Source organism: Heteronotia binoei, chromosome 9 (genome assembly GCF_032191835.1).
Source record: "Heteronotia binoei isolate CCM8104 ecotype False Entrance Well chromosome 9, APGP_CSIRO_Hbin_v1, whole genome shotgun sequence".
In the NCBI taxonomy this organism is placed as follows: domain Eukaryota; kingdom Metazoa; phylum Chordata; class Lepidosauria; order Squamata; family Gekkonidae; genus Heteronotia; species Heteronotia binoei.
In genome coordinates, this window is record NC_083231.1 from 92,724,280 (window position 1) to 92,739,743 (window position 15,464).

The window sequence follows — 15,464 nt, forward strand, 5'->3', positions numbered from 1 at the left end:
ACACAATCCCCTATAATTGTACAAGATGCAGATGTGTACATTTGATGGATAACTGCAGCCACCTAATTCCTCTAACAGATTGTTCAAGCAAGATCATGGGAACAAAGTGAGGTGGGGCTTTAAAAGTTTGGTCTGAGGTTTGGATGTGTGTTAACACATTGGGAGGCCTTAAAAGACCACAGCCACTAATTCCATTATTAGATTGTGGGGGGGGGGGGGGTCATTTTGCAGGTTCCTGTTGGTCAGGAGTGGGACCAGATTACAATGAGGAACATCATGCCACACATAAGCTCTCCACTCATCACATTTGTTCCAATGTTATATAGCGAATTCTCATGTTATATTCAATGCATATTCATCTGAACATGACAGAAAACTCACAATCATCCAGGTACTAGTCCCTTGTTTGTAAAGTGAAGATGTGTTGGCTGTTTCTTACAGATCTATCTACGTATATGTGTTCACTGTAAGAGGATCAGGGCTGCTGTTGAGCCATTATGGTCTGGGCATAATCACTTCCCCTTAGGGGAGTGCAGTTAACAAAAAAAAAAAATGGACAGTTTGGGGGGGGGGGGGGTTAGGTCCAGTAAAGTTGGGGCTGCAGTCCACTGAAAAACTGCAGTAAAAAAAAATAAATGGTTAACAGGCTGCACACTGGCTTTTGTTACTAGCCCAGCATTATATTTTTCTCTTCCCCCTTTTTCAGATTTAAGAACTAGTTAAGTGTTCTGATGAATGCAAAAATCGCTTAATTTTATTATGACCCTACTAAAAAATGGTCTGGTCTCTTCCTACCCCCACCCCCATCAATGTTCCCGCTAAGCGGTGGAGTCTTGTGAGCAAAAATTCTACTTGCGAGCTCCTGGCATTAAAGCTGTGAGCTGCTGCATAAATTAGTTTGCCCTAGGACCATTTTTCCTGAGCTGAGACAAAAATGTGAGCTGGAGGCTAAAAAATTGTGAACTACACTAGCTCACACTAACTCAGAGGGAACACTACCCATGTTCTTTCCCCCTCTCGGTTAATATTAAGGCCTGCATAGAAAAGGGGGGGGAATAAACACATAATGCTATTTTCAGTCTCCAACAGACTCCGCTTCTTCTCCCGCTCTCTCATTTCTCTTGCAAACTACAGAGTGAACGTTCACTATCAAGATGCCACGTCCTAGAGCGGCAAATTAGGCCTCCGAAGACAATGTAGGCGATTTCCGCTTTCCGTTTTTGCCGGAAGTCAGTTCATATTGTCGCTCTTGTTTTTATGACGATAAGGCGGAAGGGACGACCAGGAAGGAGAGAAAGGAGCGGCCTCATTGCTTTTTGACAGTCACATGACGGAGGCTTAAAGGGAACACCAGGGGCTCCGTTTGAAGCGGGTGTGTGTGTTAAGGCTCTGATATCGGAGATGGGGGGATTGAAATGTGTCGTAAACTTAATTGCTTAAACTGCGTCAAGCCTGGTTAGTGTAGCCCAATGCTCAAAACTAGGGGGTAGCTTCCACCCTCTTTCTTTTTGCTCTAGGAACCTCAGCAGGGAGCTTGCCACAGGAGGAGGGGTTTCTTTTGTTGGATTATGCTTAGCACGCTGATGTTAGTATCAGAATATTATCATTGATAATTGTTTTTCCCGTTAAGTGTAATTAGAGTGTTCGACGGAGATGCCCTTTGTATTTAGTAGGATTGCTTAGAAGTGTGATGCAATTACTTATAAGCGTTTGATCTGACCCCAGAATGTCTTAGCAACAGTCTTGCAAGCTAATTCTAATAAAATGTTCCTGTCGATTTTTGTGCATGGGGCAGGCTTCTTAAACGAACTTGTTTGGAAGCTAATTCCTCCAATTTCAGTGGGATTTACTTCCAAACGGTTATGCTCAGAAAAGTAACTATATTATTTTCATAGATTCAGGTGGGTAGCTGTGTTGGCTACATATCTGAAGTGTGCGTGCACATAAGCTTATACCCAGAATTAAATCTTGTTCTTCAGCATGCTGCTGGGCTCAGACTTTATTCTATAGTAATTTCAGTTTACCTTGTAATGGAATGTTATGCAAAGAACTAGCGTGGAGTAGTGGTTAAGAATGTCGCACTATTAGCTGGGAGTACCAGGTCTGAATCTGTACTTGCGTCTTGGAAGCTTGCTTGATGACCTTGGGCCAGGCACTCTTTTTCAGTGTAATCTACTTCACAGTGGTGTTGTGAGAATAAAATCAAGGAGGGAAGAATGGCGTAAGCTGCTTTTGGTCCTTATTGGGGAGAAAGGCTGAGTATGAACAAGTGTATAAACAATTTTTTTTAAAATGGTAGAAGATGTTTTCAAGTTGCATATTTGTTTTTGAAAGTGACTCCATCTTGAACATGCTGTAGGCTGCTAACTGATCAAAGTGGAAGATGAAGATAAACCAGTTCATCTAAAGGCATTCTACTAGTGAAACTGGCCTGCTGTGTTCTCTGGAAGCCAACCAGGGAAGTTTGTAGATTTGCATTACTTGCTTTGTTGCTTGAACTGATTGTAGCTTCTGGATGTTACTGCTCTATGCTCGTTGTGTTATAGCAACACGAAGGAAACACTAACAACATAGTTTTTAAAAGAAGCCATAACTTCGGGAAAAGTTGTGGAATTAGGTAGTGAAGTGGTACTGATTTCCTTGGGTGAAATCCTACTGTTAGAAAATAAGCAGTGTTGTGTTCTCTTTTTTTTTTAAAAAGTATATATGCTACCAGAAGAATAAATTGGAAGAGTCTCAGTTCCACATGATAATCAGCCAGTGCTGTTCATAGCGGAGTTGTACCCTTCTATATCCATTGATTTCAGTGTACATAGAAGGATCTAACTTTGCTTAGAATTGCGCTGTAAATTACCATGCATAATCTACCACTGCAGGTACTAGTGATATTTGATTGTATAGATGAAATGATACAGATGATGCTGTTTCATTAGGTCTGGTGTATAACTCTCTCTCATGAGCTATGGTAATTATAATTAGGTGTCGCTTGACAGGTGCACCACCAAGTACAGTAGTCATGCAGTTATGTGTAGGTGACCCAAATTGATATCTGAGCCTGTTGAGCAAGTAAGAAGAGAGACTCTAAAGAAACAAGATAGCCAAAGAATGGGAGGCAAAGAGGCACAAAAGAGGTTAAAAGGAAATGCCTGACCTTAAAGTCTGGTTCTCTGTCAGTTAGATTGTGCTGCTGTCCTGTGGATATAAGCCCTGCAAATATAATATGGGCATCTACAAATACAATATGAAGTAACATAGCTATGTATTTAACCTGTTAGTATGCAGATGTTGCATACTCTGTAATTTTCTGTCATTAGAATGGAGAAACTGCCTGATGCTGCTGGATCCAGATGACAGCTTGTGTGTGTGTGTTAGCAAGAGAATAGCCATTATTGCTTTATGCCTTGCTGCACTCTGAGATTTCTTTGCATCAAACAGGGTCTTGTCAGTCCAGTGCTTCCACTGACTCATCTTTAGATTGTTATGAACTATGGACTTGGGCTTTTCCTCATGCAATAATGCCTCTTTCTTTCCATGATCACTTTGTTCTTTTTCACTTTAACATCCAGAACAAATGCTATTTTGTGATTAAGTGGTCGTAATAAAGGTACTATTGTCTGGATTTTTCTTCTCTAATGGACCAATGTGCCTGTCTTCTTTTTCCTTTTCACTGTTAGCCATTGGGACTCATTGTCATGACCACTTGGCATATGATGACTGTTAGGGGGAAAAACCACCTTAGCAAGTGAAGCCAGTGGCCTTTGGCTTTATATAGCTCATACATATAAAGCCATAACCCATGCATCTGTGTCAGCCTTCATATAATTGGCCTAGTATGGGCTGGAATTGTCTTGGGTTGACTTTTCTGCATAACCACCCTTGTGCTGGGGCTTTCACTTTCTGGAACACGGTACCCAGTCAGGAGTGCATGGGAGCAGCTAATCTGATCACAAAACATGTAATTTTATTTTTTCCAGGAGTCTGGATGATTAATTTGTCTGTCACTGTTCAGTAAGATGGCTGATGTAAGTATAAATATTATTGTAATGCATGCTTGGAATGGTTTACTTCACGGTGCTTTGACCACAAACCATTTTTGACAATGCAGACATTATAAGGTCTTAGTAGACTTAAACTTCATAGGAATTTATTTACTATTATTTATTATTTTCAATTTCTATCCCCCCCCCTTCCCATAAGCAGGTTCAGGGCAGGTAACTGCATTTAAAAACAAGTCAGCATAACTGTAAAAACAATGCTGTTTTATAAAAATTATAAAAGCAAGAATTCTCTATAAGTGACTGTGTTTAAAAGACAAACATTTTGTACCATTTCCTTTGCATGCATGCTTGCTGGGTGGTGTGGGGATTCCAGTTAGTATTAACAATTACAACTGCAGTCCTGTGCACCCTTATTTGGGAGTCAGTTCTGTTGGACATCGTGGGACAATTAAATGTGTATCTTATCATACAAGTATGTAAGGAAGTCCCAGTTCATTTCCATTTAATGAAATGAAAATGGAATTGCATGACCTCTTGTATGTGACATAAATGACTCAAAAGATGAAGTTGTTTGTTACTTCCTCTTCCAGGATCTGAAAAGATTTCTGTACAAAAAGCTGCCAAGGTAAAGTTCCTACTGAGATTAATGTTCTACTGTTGTTTGTGTCAAATATCCTAACTTCTTTCTGTGAAGTTGAGAATAAGTGCCTTTTCTTTCCATGGAATTCACTGACAGTGCACATAGTGGCAGTGCACATAGCTAGCATAGATGTCTTTAAAAGGGCGTTAGAAAAATTCATGGAGGAGAGGTCCCTCAGTGGCTACTTGCCATGGTGACTAAGGGGAAGCTCCACATTCAGAGGTAATAACCTCTAAATATCAGTACTGATAGGCTTCATCAGAGAAAAGTCTACTTATCTGTGCCCTGTTTGTTCACTTTCCATGGCAGATGGTTAGCCATTGTGTAAAGTGGGTTACTACACTAGATGGATCACTAATCTGATCCAGCAGGGTTCATATGTTTTGAAGTATTCTTAAGGCAATAGTGCTTTTGAAGAAAACTTCTTGTGGTTTAATGGGCTTTATGAATATCTTACCAGCTCATAGCTTTTAAAGTACCTGTACTATAGATATATGTATCCTTAGCTGGTTCACATCAGTATGCAGGGAAGGGCATGTTACCAAACATCTACCCCAGTGGTCCTGCATGCTCCTCTGTCTGCCTTGGTTCTCCTGGTCCCATGGACTAATCAGCTTTGATCCCACGGTAAGCCTATATTATGCTTAAAGTTGTTGGGTACCAGGCTGGATAGCAGCCACAAGTATCGCATCCTCTTCTCTCCGTGCTCTGCTGCACTCCCTTCTGATTGCTTAAGGGCAATGGGGAAACCTTTTAACTCAGGAGTGTCAAACATGCAACCCAGGGACTGAATCAGACCCTTGGAGAGCTCCTATCAGGCCCACAAGCAAGTCTGCTTCCTTCTTTCTCTCTCTTGCTTCCTTCAGTTATAAGATATTAAATAAAATATTGCAAAAGTGCCCATCTTTTAAGCATGTTTTAGTTAAGGATTTAAAAAAATATATTGTTTTTGTGTCCTTTACAAAGTTTATATCTCTGCTACCTGACATTACATTTTATGACACATGTGGCCCAGCCATGAGTTTGACACCTCTGTTTTAACTATTTGATACAATTTTGGGTTAAATTAAATGTCATTTATGTGTATTTTGTATCATGGGCTTTCATATCACATCTTGCCCTATAGATTGATTGTTTATTCGCAAAGGCTTTTGCTGGAAACAGACTCTTACTTGTAAGAGATAATTCTTTTATTGTTGAGAAACACAAGGCAGAATTCAAAGGATTGAAGTTCAGTCTCCGTCTAGTGCTTTTGAGGCCTTCACCCTTCCCTCTAGTGCCCCTTACATGCTCTTGAAAACCTTGCATGAATGCCCAAATGGTGCCTAGAGGAGCAGCATGCAAGACAACACTGGGAGAGCTGCAGCTGGAGGGGGGAATGACCCACCTTAGAATAGATCTGGAAATGCTTTCTGTTCACACACAATGGATACCTGTATGAGTCGAAGCCACACTTCAGTAATCTAAGCTTCAGCGTTTTTTTCAGTAGAAGATCTAGGCAGAAAGTTGATTTATTCATTATTGTAGACTGAAGATGGGTTAACTCTTTAGCACTGACATCATCCTCAGGTATCTGACAAAGAGGGGTTTGACTCTTGAAAATGTATGCCCCCAAAATCTTGCTGGTCTCTAAGATGCTGCTGGACTCAAGCCTAGCTCTTTAATGGCTGTTAACCTTTTTTGTCCCCAAGGAGATCCTGATAGAATCCATGAGTTCTCAGGCAGTGTCCAGCACCACCAAGTCTTTTCTAAAGAATCAGAAACAGAAAGAATTCTCTGAACCTTCCCCCCCCCCCTCCCAATGAAAGAACCCTTCATGTTGAGTAGTGGCATCAGTGCACCTGCATATTGATTGTGTTCTAAGATTAATTTTCCAATAGTACATTTCAGTCTTCAGTTCCATGAATTAGTCTTATAAAATGTTATCTGTCTTGAAGACTGTAATTGTTAACAGATTAACTGAATGTTTCTTAAAAGTGAAAAACCAGCGGCAAATGATAAACTACCCTATTCATTTTTTTCAGTGTTGAAGGACTTCATGCTATTGTTGTGTCCGATAGAGATGGTGTGCCTGTTATCAAAGGTAAGCCAGTTTGGTGTAGTGGTTAAGTGTACGAACTGTAATTGGGGAACCAGGGCTTTTTTTGTAGCAGGAACTCCTTTGCATATTAGGCCACATAACCCTGATATAGCCAATCCTACTATAAGCTCTTGGAGGGTTGGCTACATCAGAGGTGTGTGGCCTAATATGCAAAGAAGTTCCTGTTACAAAAAAAAGCCCTGGGAAGAGTTTGATTTCCCACTCATCCACTTGCAGCTGCTAAAGTGACCTTGGGTGAGTCATAACTTTCTCCGAGCTTTCTCTCAAGAGCAGTTCTCTGAGAGCTCTCTCAGCCCCACTTACTTCACATGGTGTCTGTTGTGGGAAGGGGAAGGGAAAAGAGATTGTAAGCCATTCTGAGACTCCCAAGTGAAGGGCAGGATATAAATCCAATCTCTTTTCTTATGTTTAAAACAATTTTATTGGTAACATATGGTAATAAATCTATATCTTACATCTTTAAAAAACCCCTTCTTTTATCTACCCCATAAATTACTTTCTACCCACCCCTCCCCCCGTTACTTGACCCCCGCCAGTGTTATTTACTTAAAATGCAAATATTTAAAGGTACCCTTAACTATTAAAACAAAAAAATATATTCTTTTTAAAACTTAATCATTATCAAAGATTGTCCAATGTCCTTTTATTTTCCACTCTTTTTCTACATATCTTCTAAACTTTTTCCATTCCGTCTTAAAAACTTCTAAATCATAGTCTCTTAATATTCTTGTTAATTTGTCCATTTCACTCCATGTCATAACTTTTATAATCCAATCCCATTTCTCTGGTATTTTTTCTTGCTTCCACAACTGCGCATACAATGTCCTAGCAGCTGAGAGCAAGTACCAGATTAAAGTTCTATCTTCTTTTGGAAATTTTTCCATTTGTAGTCCCAACAGAAAAGTCTCTGCAACTTTGTTAAACTCATATCCCAAGACCTAAAAATCTCTTGCTGAATCATCTACCAAAACATTTTAGCTCTTTCACAAGTCCACCACATATGGTTGAAAGAACCTTCATGCTTTTTCCATTTCCAACATCTGTCTGGCATCTTATTATTCATCTTTGCCAATTTTTTAGGCGTTATATACCATCTATACATCCTCTTAAAACAGTTTTCTTTAATACTTTGACATGTTGAAAGTTTCATAGAGTTCTTCCACAAATATTCCCAAGTTTCCATCTGTATTTCTTTATTTACATTAATTCCCCATTTAATCATTTGATATTTCACTACTTCATCTTCCGTAGACCATTGTAGAAGTAATTTATATACTTTTGAAATTAATTTATCATTGTCTCCAAGCAGAACTTTTTCCAATTCTGTTTGCTCTTTCCTTATTCCTTCAGTTTTAATATCATTCTCCTCCAAGCTCTTTATTTGTTGCATTTGAAACCAATCATATTTATGATTCAACTCTTCATTAGTTTTCAGTTCAAATCCAATCTCTTTTCTAAGGGCTAACTATGCATTTTTTGGATAAGTGGATGCTAATATCTAACAGGTGAATGATTATAACCTTTTCTCATGGATCAGTGGAAATAAGTACTATGTTTGAGGAAGTTACGTGCATAAGCCACTTCCTCAGTGTTTCGGTGTTGGGTAATAGTGTGAACTGTTTTCCCATGCATCACTCCAGGAAAGACCGAAAACACTCTTAAGTCTCCATGATATACTGAAGACAAAGCTGTTCTCAGGGCTGCATGAACATGGTCTCAGATGTGAGGAGAATGCAAGGTTTATTCAAGTGCGGTAAAAACTTTGTGGTCTGGCACTTAATTATACAGGATGCTCAGTAAAATCAGCATTGCCCAGAAGGCAAGCCTCTTCCCCTCAGCCACCATACCCCTGCATCTTCAGGCATGCATACATAAGAGAAGCCATGTTGGATCAGGCCAACAGCCCATCCAGTCCAACACTCTGTGTCACACAGTGGCAAAAAAAATTATATATACACACACACTGTGGCTAATAGCCACTGATGGACCTGTGCTCCATATTTTTATTTAAACCCCTCTTGAAGGTGGCTATACTTGTGGCCGCCACCACCTCCTGTGGCAGTGAATTCCACATGTTAATCACCCTTTGGGTGAAGAAGTACTTCCTTTTATCCGTTTTAACCTGTCTGCTCAGCAATTTCATCGAAAGCCCACGAGTTCTTGTATTGTGAGGAAGGGAGAAAAGTACTTCTTTCTCTACTTTCTCCATCCCATGCATTATCTTGTAAACCTCTATCATGTCACCCCGCAGTCGACGTTTCTCGAAGCTAAAGAGTCCCAAGCGTTTCAACCTTTCTTTGTAGGGAAAGTGCTCCAGCCCTTTAATCATTCTAGTTGCCCTTCTCTGGACTTTCTCCAATGCTATAATATCATAGCATCAGGGCTTTTTTTGGCAGAAAAACCCCCAGCAGGAACTCATTTGCATATTAGGCCACACCCCTTGACATCACCATTGTTTTACACACAGTTTTTTTGTAGAAAAAACATAGCAGGAACTCATTTGCATATTAGGACACACACCCTGACGCCAAGCCAGCCGAAACTGCGTTCCTGCATTTCATACTCCTGTGTTGCCATTCAGCCAGTTTGATGCTTGTGGCCAGTCCCGGGCTTCTACTGACATCATCCTCAGATGTCTCCTTCCACCTTAGCCTGCACTGAACTGTTAGGAGCCAGCTGTGCTAGAGGTCTTTTAGGCAACTAGCCTACTTGTCTGCCTGCTGCGTAGTTCCATAGCTCCAGGGGAAGGGTGCTATCAGGTGGGGGAACTGCTCCTCTTGTGTTTTGAGTGGGGTTTTGTTGATGTGGATTCCTCTGTAGGAACAGGGCAGAGCAATAAGCTTGAGTGTCCAGCCCATTTGTGTGACCCAGAGTACTGAATAACAAAGCTCTTCCCACAAGTGCTGGATAACAGTCTTTTACTGTAGTTGCCTGACTTGTATAACTTGGCTTCTCAAAGAGAGCTGTGAGAAGGACCATCGATGGAATTTGGACGGGTAGCCAGAAGAACTCAGTGAGGTGGCTAAATGGCTATGCAGGACAACCTAATCTTGCTCACATATCATTGGAAGCCCACCTCAGTACATCTGGAGACTTTCGCCAGGTGCTACTTGCACTTTTTTCAGACTTTCACTCGCTATTGCAAAAGCTAGACTTTCTTAAGCTGAAATTCTTTGGATGCTGAAATTCTGCAATGAAAATGCAAATGTCCTGCCTCTCTGTGTACCTGCATATGGATCTGATTCTTAGTCTGATCCTGCAAGGAAATTTTTACATGCTTAAGCAAGAGAACATGCTCAGGCTCAGGTAACACAGATTCAGACCTCCTGGCTGTTCACATGTGCTTCATGCTGACAGATCATGGAGATTCCCATTTTAAAAAAACAAGGAGATGGCCATGCAAGACTGAAATTGGCTCACTTCTGAAACATCCCGGTGGAAGGCCAATAACAATCCTTTCTCCATGTTGTTGCATGCATAGATGTGGCAACTCAGTGCAAGAGTTAAGTCTTTTGAATTCTCCGTGCTCTGTTTTCAAAGGTCAGTATTCTTTCTCCTGAACATGAGAACTGCACGTATGACTTTAACTGCTCTTGCCACTCTTCAAAAAGGCCATGCAGTGCTAGCTGTTCTGCTTGTATGTATTTAGATGCTAAATGTCAAGTGTCTTTTTTTGTTCTAGTTGCCAACGATAATGCTCCAGAGCATGCCCTTCGACCTGGTTTCTTGTCAACCTTTGCCCTTGCAACGGATCAGGGCAGCAAGCTAGGCCTCTCCAAAAACAAAAGTATTATCTGTTACTACAACACATATCAGGTAAGAGGTTCAGTATTTGCTTGTGGTGGGTGAATGGATTAGTTTTGAAAGCAGTGCAGCATAGCTTAATATTGAGCATCAATTTATGTTGGAATCAAAATACATCTGCACTGTATCCTTATACCGGCAGTGATTTTTGCCCAAGATGCAGTTTGCTTCAATTCTTCTTCACTGTTGACTGACCAAAGATACTGTTTACTATCAGTCTGCGTAATAGGCTTTTATGAATTGTATAACTGATCATATGAATTGTATAACTGATCATGGTATATACCATGTCCTGTTAGCCGCCCTGAGCCTGCTTCGGCGGGGAGGGCAGGATATAAATAAAACATTATTGTTATTATTATTATTATTATCCCATCCTTCCTCCAAGAAGCTCAGAACGGTGCATACATTGTCCTCCTGTTCCATTTTAATCCTCACAACAAAGCTGTGAGGTGGCTTAGGTTGAGAGTGAATGGTCAAAGGTCACCCAGCAAGCTTCTATGGCACTGTGGGTTAATTTCAGCCCAGATCTTCCAGATCACCACCCAGCAGTCTAATCTCTACACTGCACAGTGTCTTGGTGCTAGTGTATTCAAAACTGGCAATGCTTTAATTTTGTGGTTATCCCTTCCTTGCATGTGCTGTGATCCAGCTGTTGTACCTGGACCCTTTGCATCCCATGGATTTTAGTGATGGGAGCTGAGGTGTTTGCTTTGCAGGAATTCCATTTTTCCCAGTTCTCAGTCTGTCAAATTATGCATGGCGAGGAAGTTGAGAAGATCTTGCTGTCTTCCCTTTCCTTCCTTTGCATGTCCTGCCTTTTAACATGAGTTGGTCTGGCAAAGACTCTGACTACACAGTTGGGTAAACCACAGAAATCTAAGCATGCTGGTTGCGCTGTGGGAGTTGACACTTGTTGGCCGGTATGCCAGTAGGTCCCCATGCAAACGTGATAGGTGTGTGTGTATTGAGATCATTCAGGCATAAAGGGGGAGGCAACACCAGAAAAAGCCAACCCCTTCAGAGCGAGCTGAATATTTGCCTAGAGCTCTGGTTGCTGGGAAACCAGGACTTCTTCCATCCCTTGGGCATGTAACGGCTGAGGTGTTCATAGCGGCATAAGCGTCCTGGGCGTTTGTCCCTTTGGCAGACAAGATTAATTCTTTCCCACCAGTGCAATATGCTCCGTGCACCCTTTAAAAATGAATTTATTGTTTTGTTAAAACCATAAATGGGAAGTGGTGAAATGAAGCATATCACATTTTGGCATAATGCATTATATAAAATGAGAATGTCCTTGATTAACATAAATACTTTTATATTCTTATTTTCTTTTTCAGTTTCCTATGACCTTTTTTCTTTTCTGCATCCATGATATTTTAAAAATATATAAAAATGTATTTTTATGTGTATAAAATGAATGCATGTGTATATATGACAGCTCCACAATTATGGAACCGTCTTCCCAGGGAGGTGCATTGGCCCCCTCAGTCTCAGTCTTTAGGGGGCAGCTGAAGACCAGTTTATTTAGGATGGCATTTGATTTGTTTAGTCTTTCTAGCTATCAGTATTTTTAAATTCTGGTTTTAATTCATGGCCCTTTTATGTATTTTTTATGGTCTTTGTTCCATTTGTTTTGTAAGCTACCTTGAGTTCTGTAAGGTAGAAGGGTGGCTAATAAATGTTTTAAATAAAAAAATAAAATATATAATCTCCGCAACAGTCTCCTGCATGAGCAGTATTCCATACCTTGCAGGGTTTGCTGATGGATGAGCAGTAGAATATCTGCTTTGCATACAGCAGGTTCTTGGTTCCATCCTTAGCATCTTCTCCAGTTAAAAGGATTGGGTACTAGGCAATATGGAAGACCCCTCTCTGAGACCCTGTGGAGCTGCAAGTCAGAGAAAATACTTTCCTTGATAGTCCAGTGGTATCAAGCAGTTTTAGAAGGGTACCCTATAGAAGGTAGTGGGCTTGGGACTGCTAAGCTGCAATCGTACAGCACAATTAATTGGAGTTTTGAACATCATATTAACACTGTTCAAAGCCATTTTTCTTCCTTTTCCTTTCTTTCTCTCTCTCTCTCTCTCTCTCCCTCTCTCCCTCCCCCTCTCTCCCTCCCTCCCCCCCCTCGCGCGCTCTCTCTCTCTCTCTCATTGCTTAGAATATCAGTTTGTATTATCTTGTATTAAATTTGTTTTCAAATATAAACTTATGAACTGCCAGGAAGAGACTTCTTAACTGTATAATAGTTTTAAAGTTACTGTCTTTTTTCTTGCAGGTGGTTCAGTTCAATAGGCTCCCATTGGTAGTCAGTTTCATTGCTAGCAGCAATGCCAATACAGGTATGTCTTCTTTTTCATTCTTTGTGTGCTTGCGTGCCTGAAAGTCATGGTTGACTTCTGATGACCCATAATGGGGCTTGGACATTTCAGAGAGGTGGCTTGGTATTGCCTGCCTTTGCGTCCAAGTCATGGTATTTGTTGGAGTACTTGCCAGGGCTTGCCTGGGCTATCCAGATCAGGGCAATACAGGTATATTTTCAAGATCAAGAAATGTTGTTGTCTTCAGCATCCAGATTGCTAGGCTTTAAGTACGTTGTACAATATATTTGTTAATGATACTCACTCAGTGGCCTGGAAGCCACCTGTGGCTCTTTGACCTGCTGCTTATGGCTCTGCTGGAGCACCATTCCCTGTTTTTCAGGAAAGGGGGCATGCCTGGTGGGGCATGTGACTGGCCAGCAGTTCCCATTTAGTAGAGAGACAGATTCTAACCACCCAGTCTCTTGCAACACTAGAGTTCCACTGGAAGAGTACTTTTAATATAGAGAAGCATTTCCTTTGAACATCCAGTCTGATTTAGAGTTCTGGAGAGAGTGAAAGCTTCCATGTGCTTTTGTGTCAAAAGCATGAATTGAGAGCCCTTCCTTGCACACCAGATACCCAGAGGCTGACTTAAGGTTCAACAAGGGTAGAGCAAGACACAAGCCTGCATTCTCAGATCTACTCTGGTGATTAAAAATAATAGTCATACATTCAGCATTAATACTGATAGTTTATTGTATGTGTGTTTGGTGAGGTCACACACAGGGCTTTCCGTACTCGTGGGGCTCATTTGGTTGATGGTCATTGCGAATGCCCTGACCCGAATGGCCCACATTAGCTCTGTCTCGTCAGATCTCAGATGCCAAACAGGGTTGGCCTCGGTTAGTACTTGGAGAGGGGACCACCAACGAAGTCCAGGGTGCCTAGACAGAGACAGGCAATGGCAAACCACCCTGAAAATCTTATTAGTCTCTAAGCTGCTCCTGGGGAGGAAAAAACTTCTTTTTTCCGCATTGGCTATTAACATATCAATTGGCACCCCCCATGCCCTGACCTGGATAGCCCAGGCTAGTCTGATTCTGGAAGCTAATCAGGGTCAACCCTGATTAGTATTTGAATAGGAAACTACCAACAACCTCCAGAGTTTCTATGCAGAGACAGGCAACGGCAAGCCATGCCTGAAAGTCTCTTGCCTTGAAAACCCCATGGGTTCACCATTAGTCAGCTACAACCTGATGGCAAGTAAATAAAAGCCAGGCAAGCTGAACAATAACAAGGCAAACTGATTTTGCACCTTTTAGCTATCCAGGAAGCCTATGCTATAGCAGATCTTGCTGTGAAAAGGCTGCTTGCGCAGCATGAAATTTAAGATGACATTCTCTCAAGGGCTAGCTCAAAGAAGCCAGAACAGTAGACATTGCCACTCCCAACAGAAAGGAGGTTCCCTTTCGTGCCAGGCCTGGATTCTATTTCACCTCTTTGCAGGGATTGGCTTTCAGGCATCTACCACACTGCTGGGAGAATGGCTCTCGTTTATTTATAAGCTGCTCATTTCTGTACCAAAAAGTTGAAGTAAAATTTAGGGACTTTTCCCTCCCCTCAAACGCTTGTTTTCGGTTTCCTCTGTAAAGGGAAGGTGGCCAGTATATGCTTGCATATGCATCCTTTCTTGTATGCTATAAAGATTCTGTTCTGCTTTCTCCCTCTTAATGTTTGCAGGTCTGATTGTAAGTTTGGAAAAAGAGCTTGCACCCTTGTTTGAAGAGCTGTGGCAGGTTGTGGAGGTGTCTTAATTGAATCCATCTGCAGAACGAAACGTCTCCTTAATACCAAACAAATGAGAAAGAAACGTCAGTCCTTCTCAGTGACCTGTCATGCAGATGTCACTTCCTCTTGTTCTAAATTTAAAAAAGAAAGATTCTTCATCGTGCTCCATCTGAAATCACACACTAATATGATTATAAAGCAAGACTGGGAGAGGTGGGCTGTGGCCACATTCATTAAACGATGGGGATCTTTGAGCGACTCCCATGGAGTTAACCTCAGGCAATGCATTGTGCAGATCATATTTCATGAAGTGTCCAAAGCAGGGAAAATAGGGTTTGATCGAAAATGCTGCCCACTGCTTCCTTAACAGTGTGGGCCCCTCTGCCATTTACACCATCGTAATAGAAACTGGGAGAAAAAAACACATTGTTTTTTAGCATTCTCTTGCAATGAGCTCATTGCAAGGCGGAGTTTTGCTGGCACTGATAGGCAGTTGGTTATTTTTTGTGGTTTTGGTTTTTTTTAAAAAAAGACCTAATAGTCAGAAAGTTGACTGCTTTTTAATAGACACTTGCTAGTTGTTTGGCACTTTTGGAGCAGAAATCAAAGTTCCCAGTTGCTCTTTGTTCTCTCTGCATTATTCCTTTGTAAAATGCAAGGATGAAATCTGTGCCCTTCCCAGTGGTCACTGATGTCTGAGTATATGCAATGGTGGTGCTTTGTGAGCTCACTTACACTTGATTTGCTGCCTCATTTACCTTTGCTTGTTCCTAAACCAATTTAAATAAACATTATTTATAAGATATGCACCCCGATCTCTTTCATAA

The 15,464-nt window shown here is 41.2% G+C and overlaps 1 protein-coding gene across 3 annotated transcripts; it reads left to right on the top strand.

Annotated features, from left to right (window-relative positions):
* Window positions 1–1,222: 1,222 nt before the first annotated feature.
* LAMTOR3 (late endosomal/lysosomal adaptor, MAPK and MTOR activator 3) lies at window positions 1,223–15,442 on the top strand. 3 transcript variants are annotated; one of them, XM_060247007.1, is made up of 7 exons: window positions 1,223–1,374; window positions 3,975–4,022; window positions 4,589–4,623; window positions 6,663–6,721; window positions 10,422–10,555; window positions 12,825–12,888; window positions 14,590–15,442. In XM_060247007.1, exons 2-7 carry the CDS (start codon window positions 4,014–4,016, stop codon window positions 14,661–14,663), a joined length of 375 nt encoding a protein of 124 aa, XP_060102990.1. In that variant the 5' UTR covers window positions 1,223–1,374; window positions 3,975–4,013; the 3' UTR covers window positions 14,664–15,442. The 3 variants fall into 3 exon arrangements, with proteins under 3 accessions (XP_060102990.1, XP_060102988.1, XP_060102989.1); XM_060247005.1 differs by having other exon boundaries at window positions 1,322–1,585; XM_060247006.1 differs by having other exon boundaries at window positions 1,323–1,455.
* The last annotated feature ends 22 nt before the right edge of the window (window positions 15,443–15,464 follow it).

Excerpts from the sequence above, each read along its gene's own strand:
- LAMTOR3 (XM_060247007.1), top strand. Across the intron at positions 4,624-6,662 it reads CTGTACAAAAAGCTGCCAAG|TGTTGAAGGACTTCATGCTA; the intron begins GTAAAGTTCCTA and ends CATTTTTTTCAG. Across the intron at positions 12,889-14,589 it reads TAGCAGCAATGCCAATACAG|GTCTGATTGTAAGTTTGGAA; the intron begins GTATGTCTTCTT and ends TAATGTTTGCAG.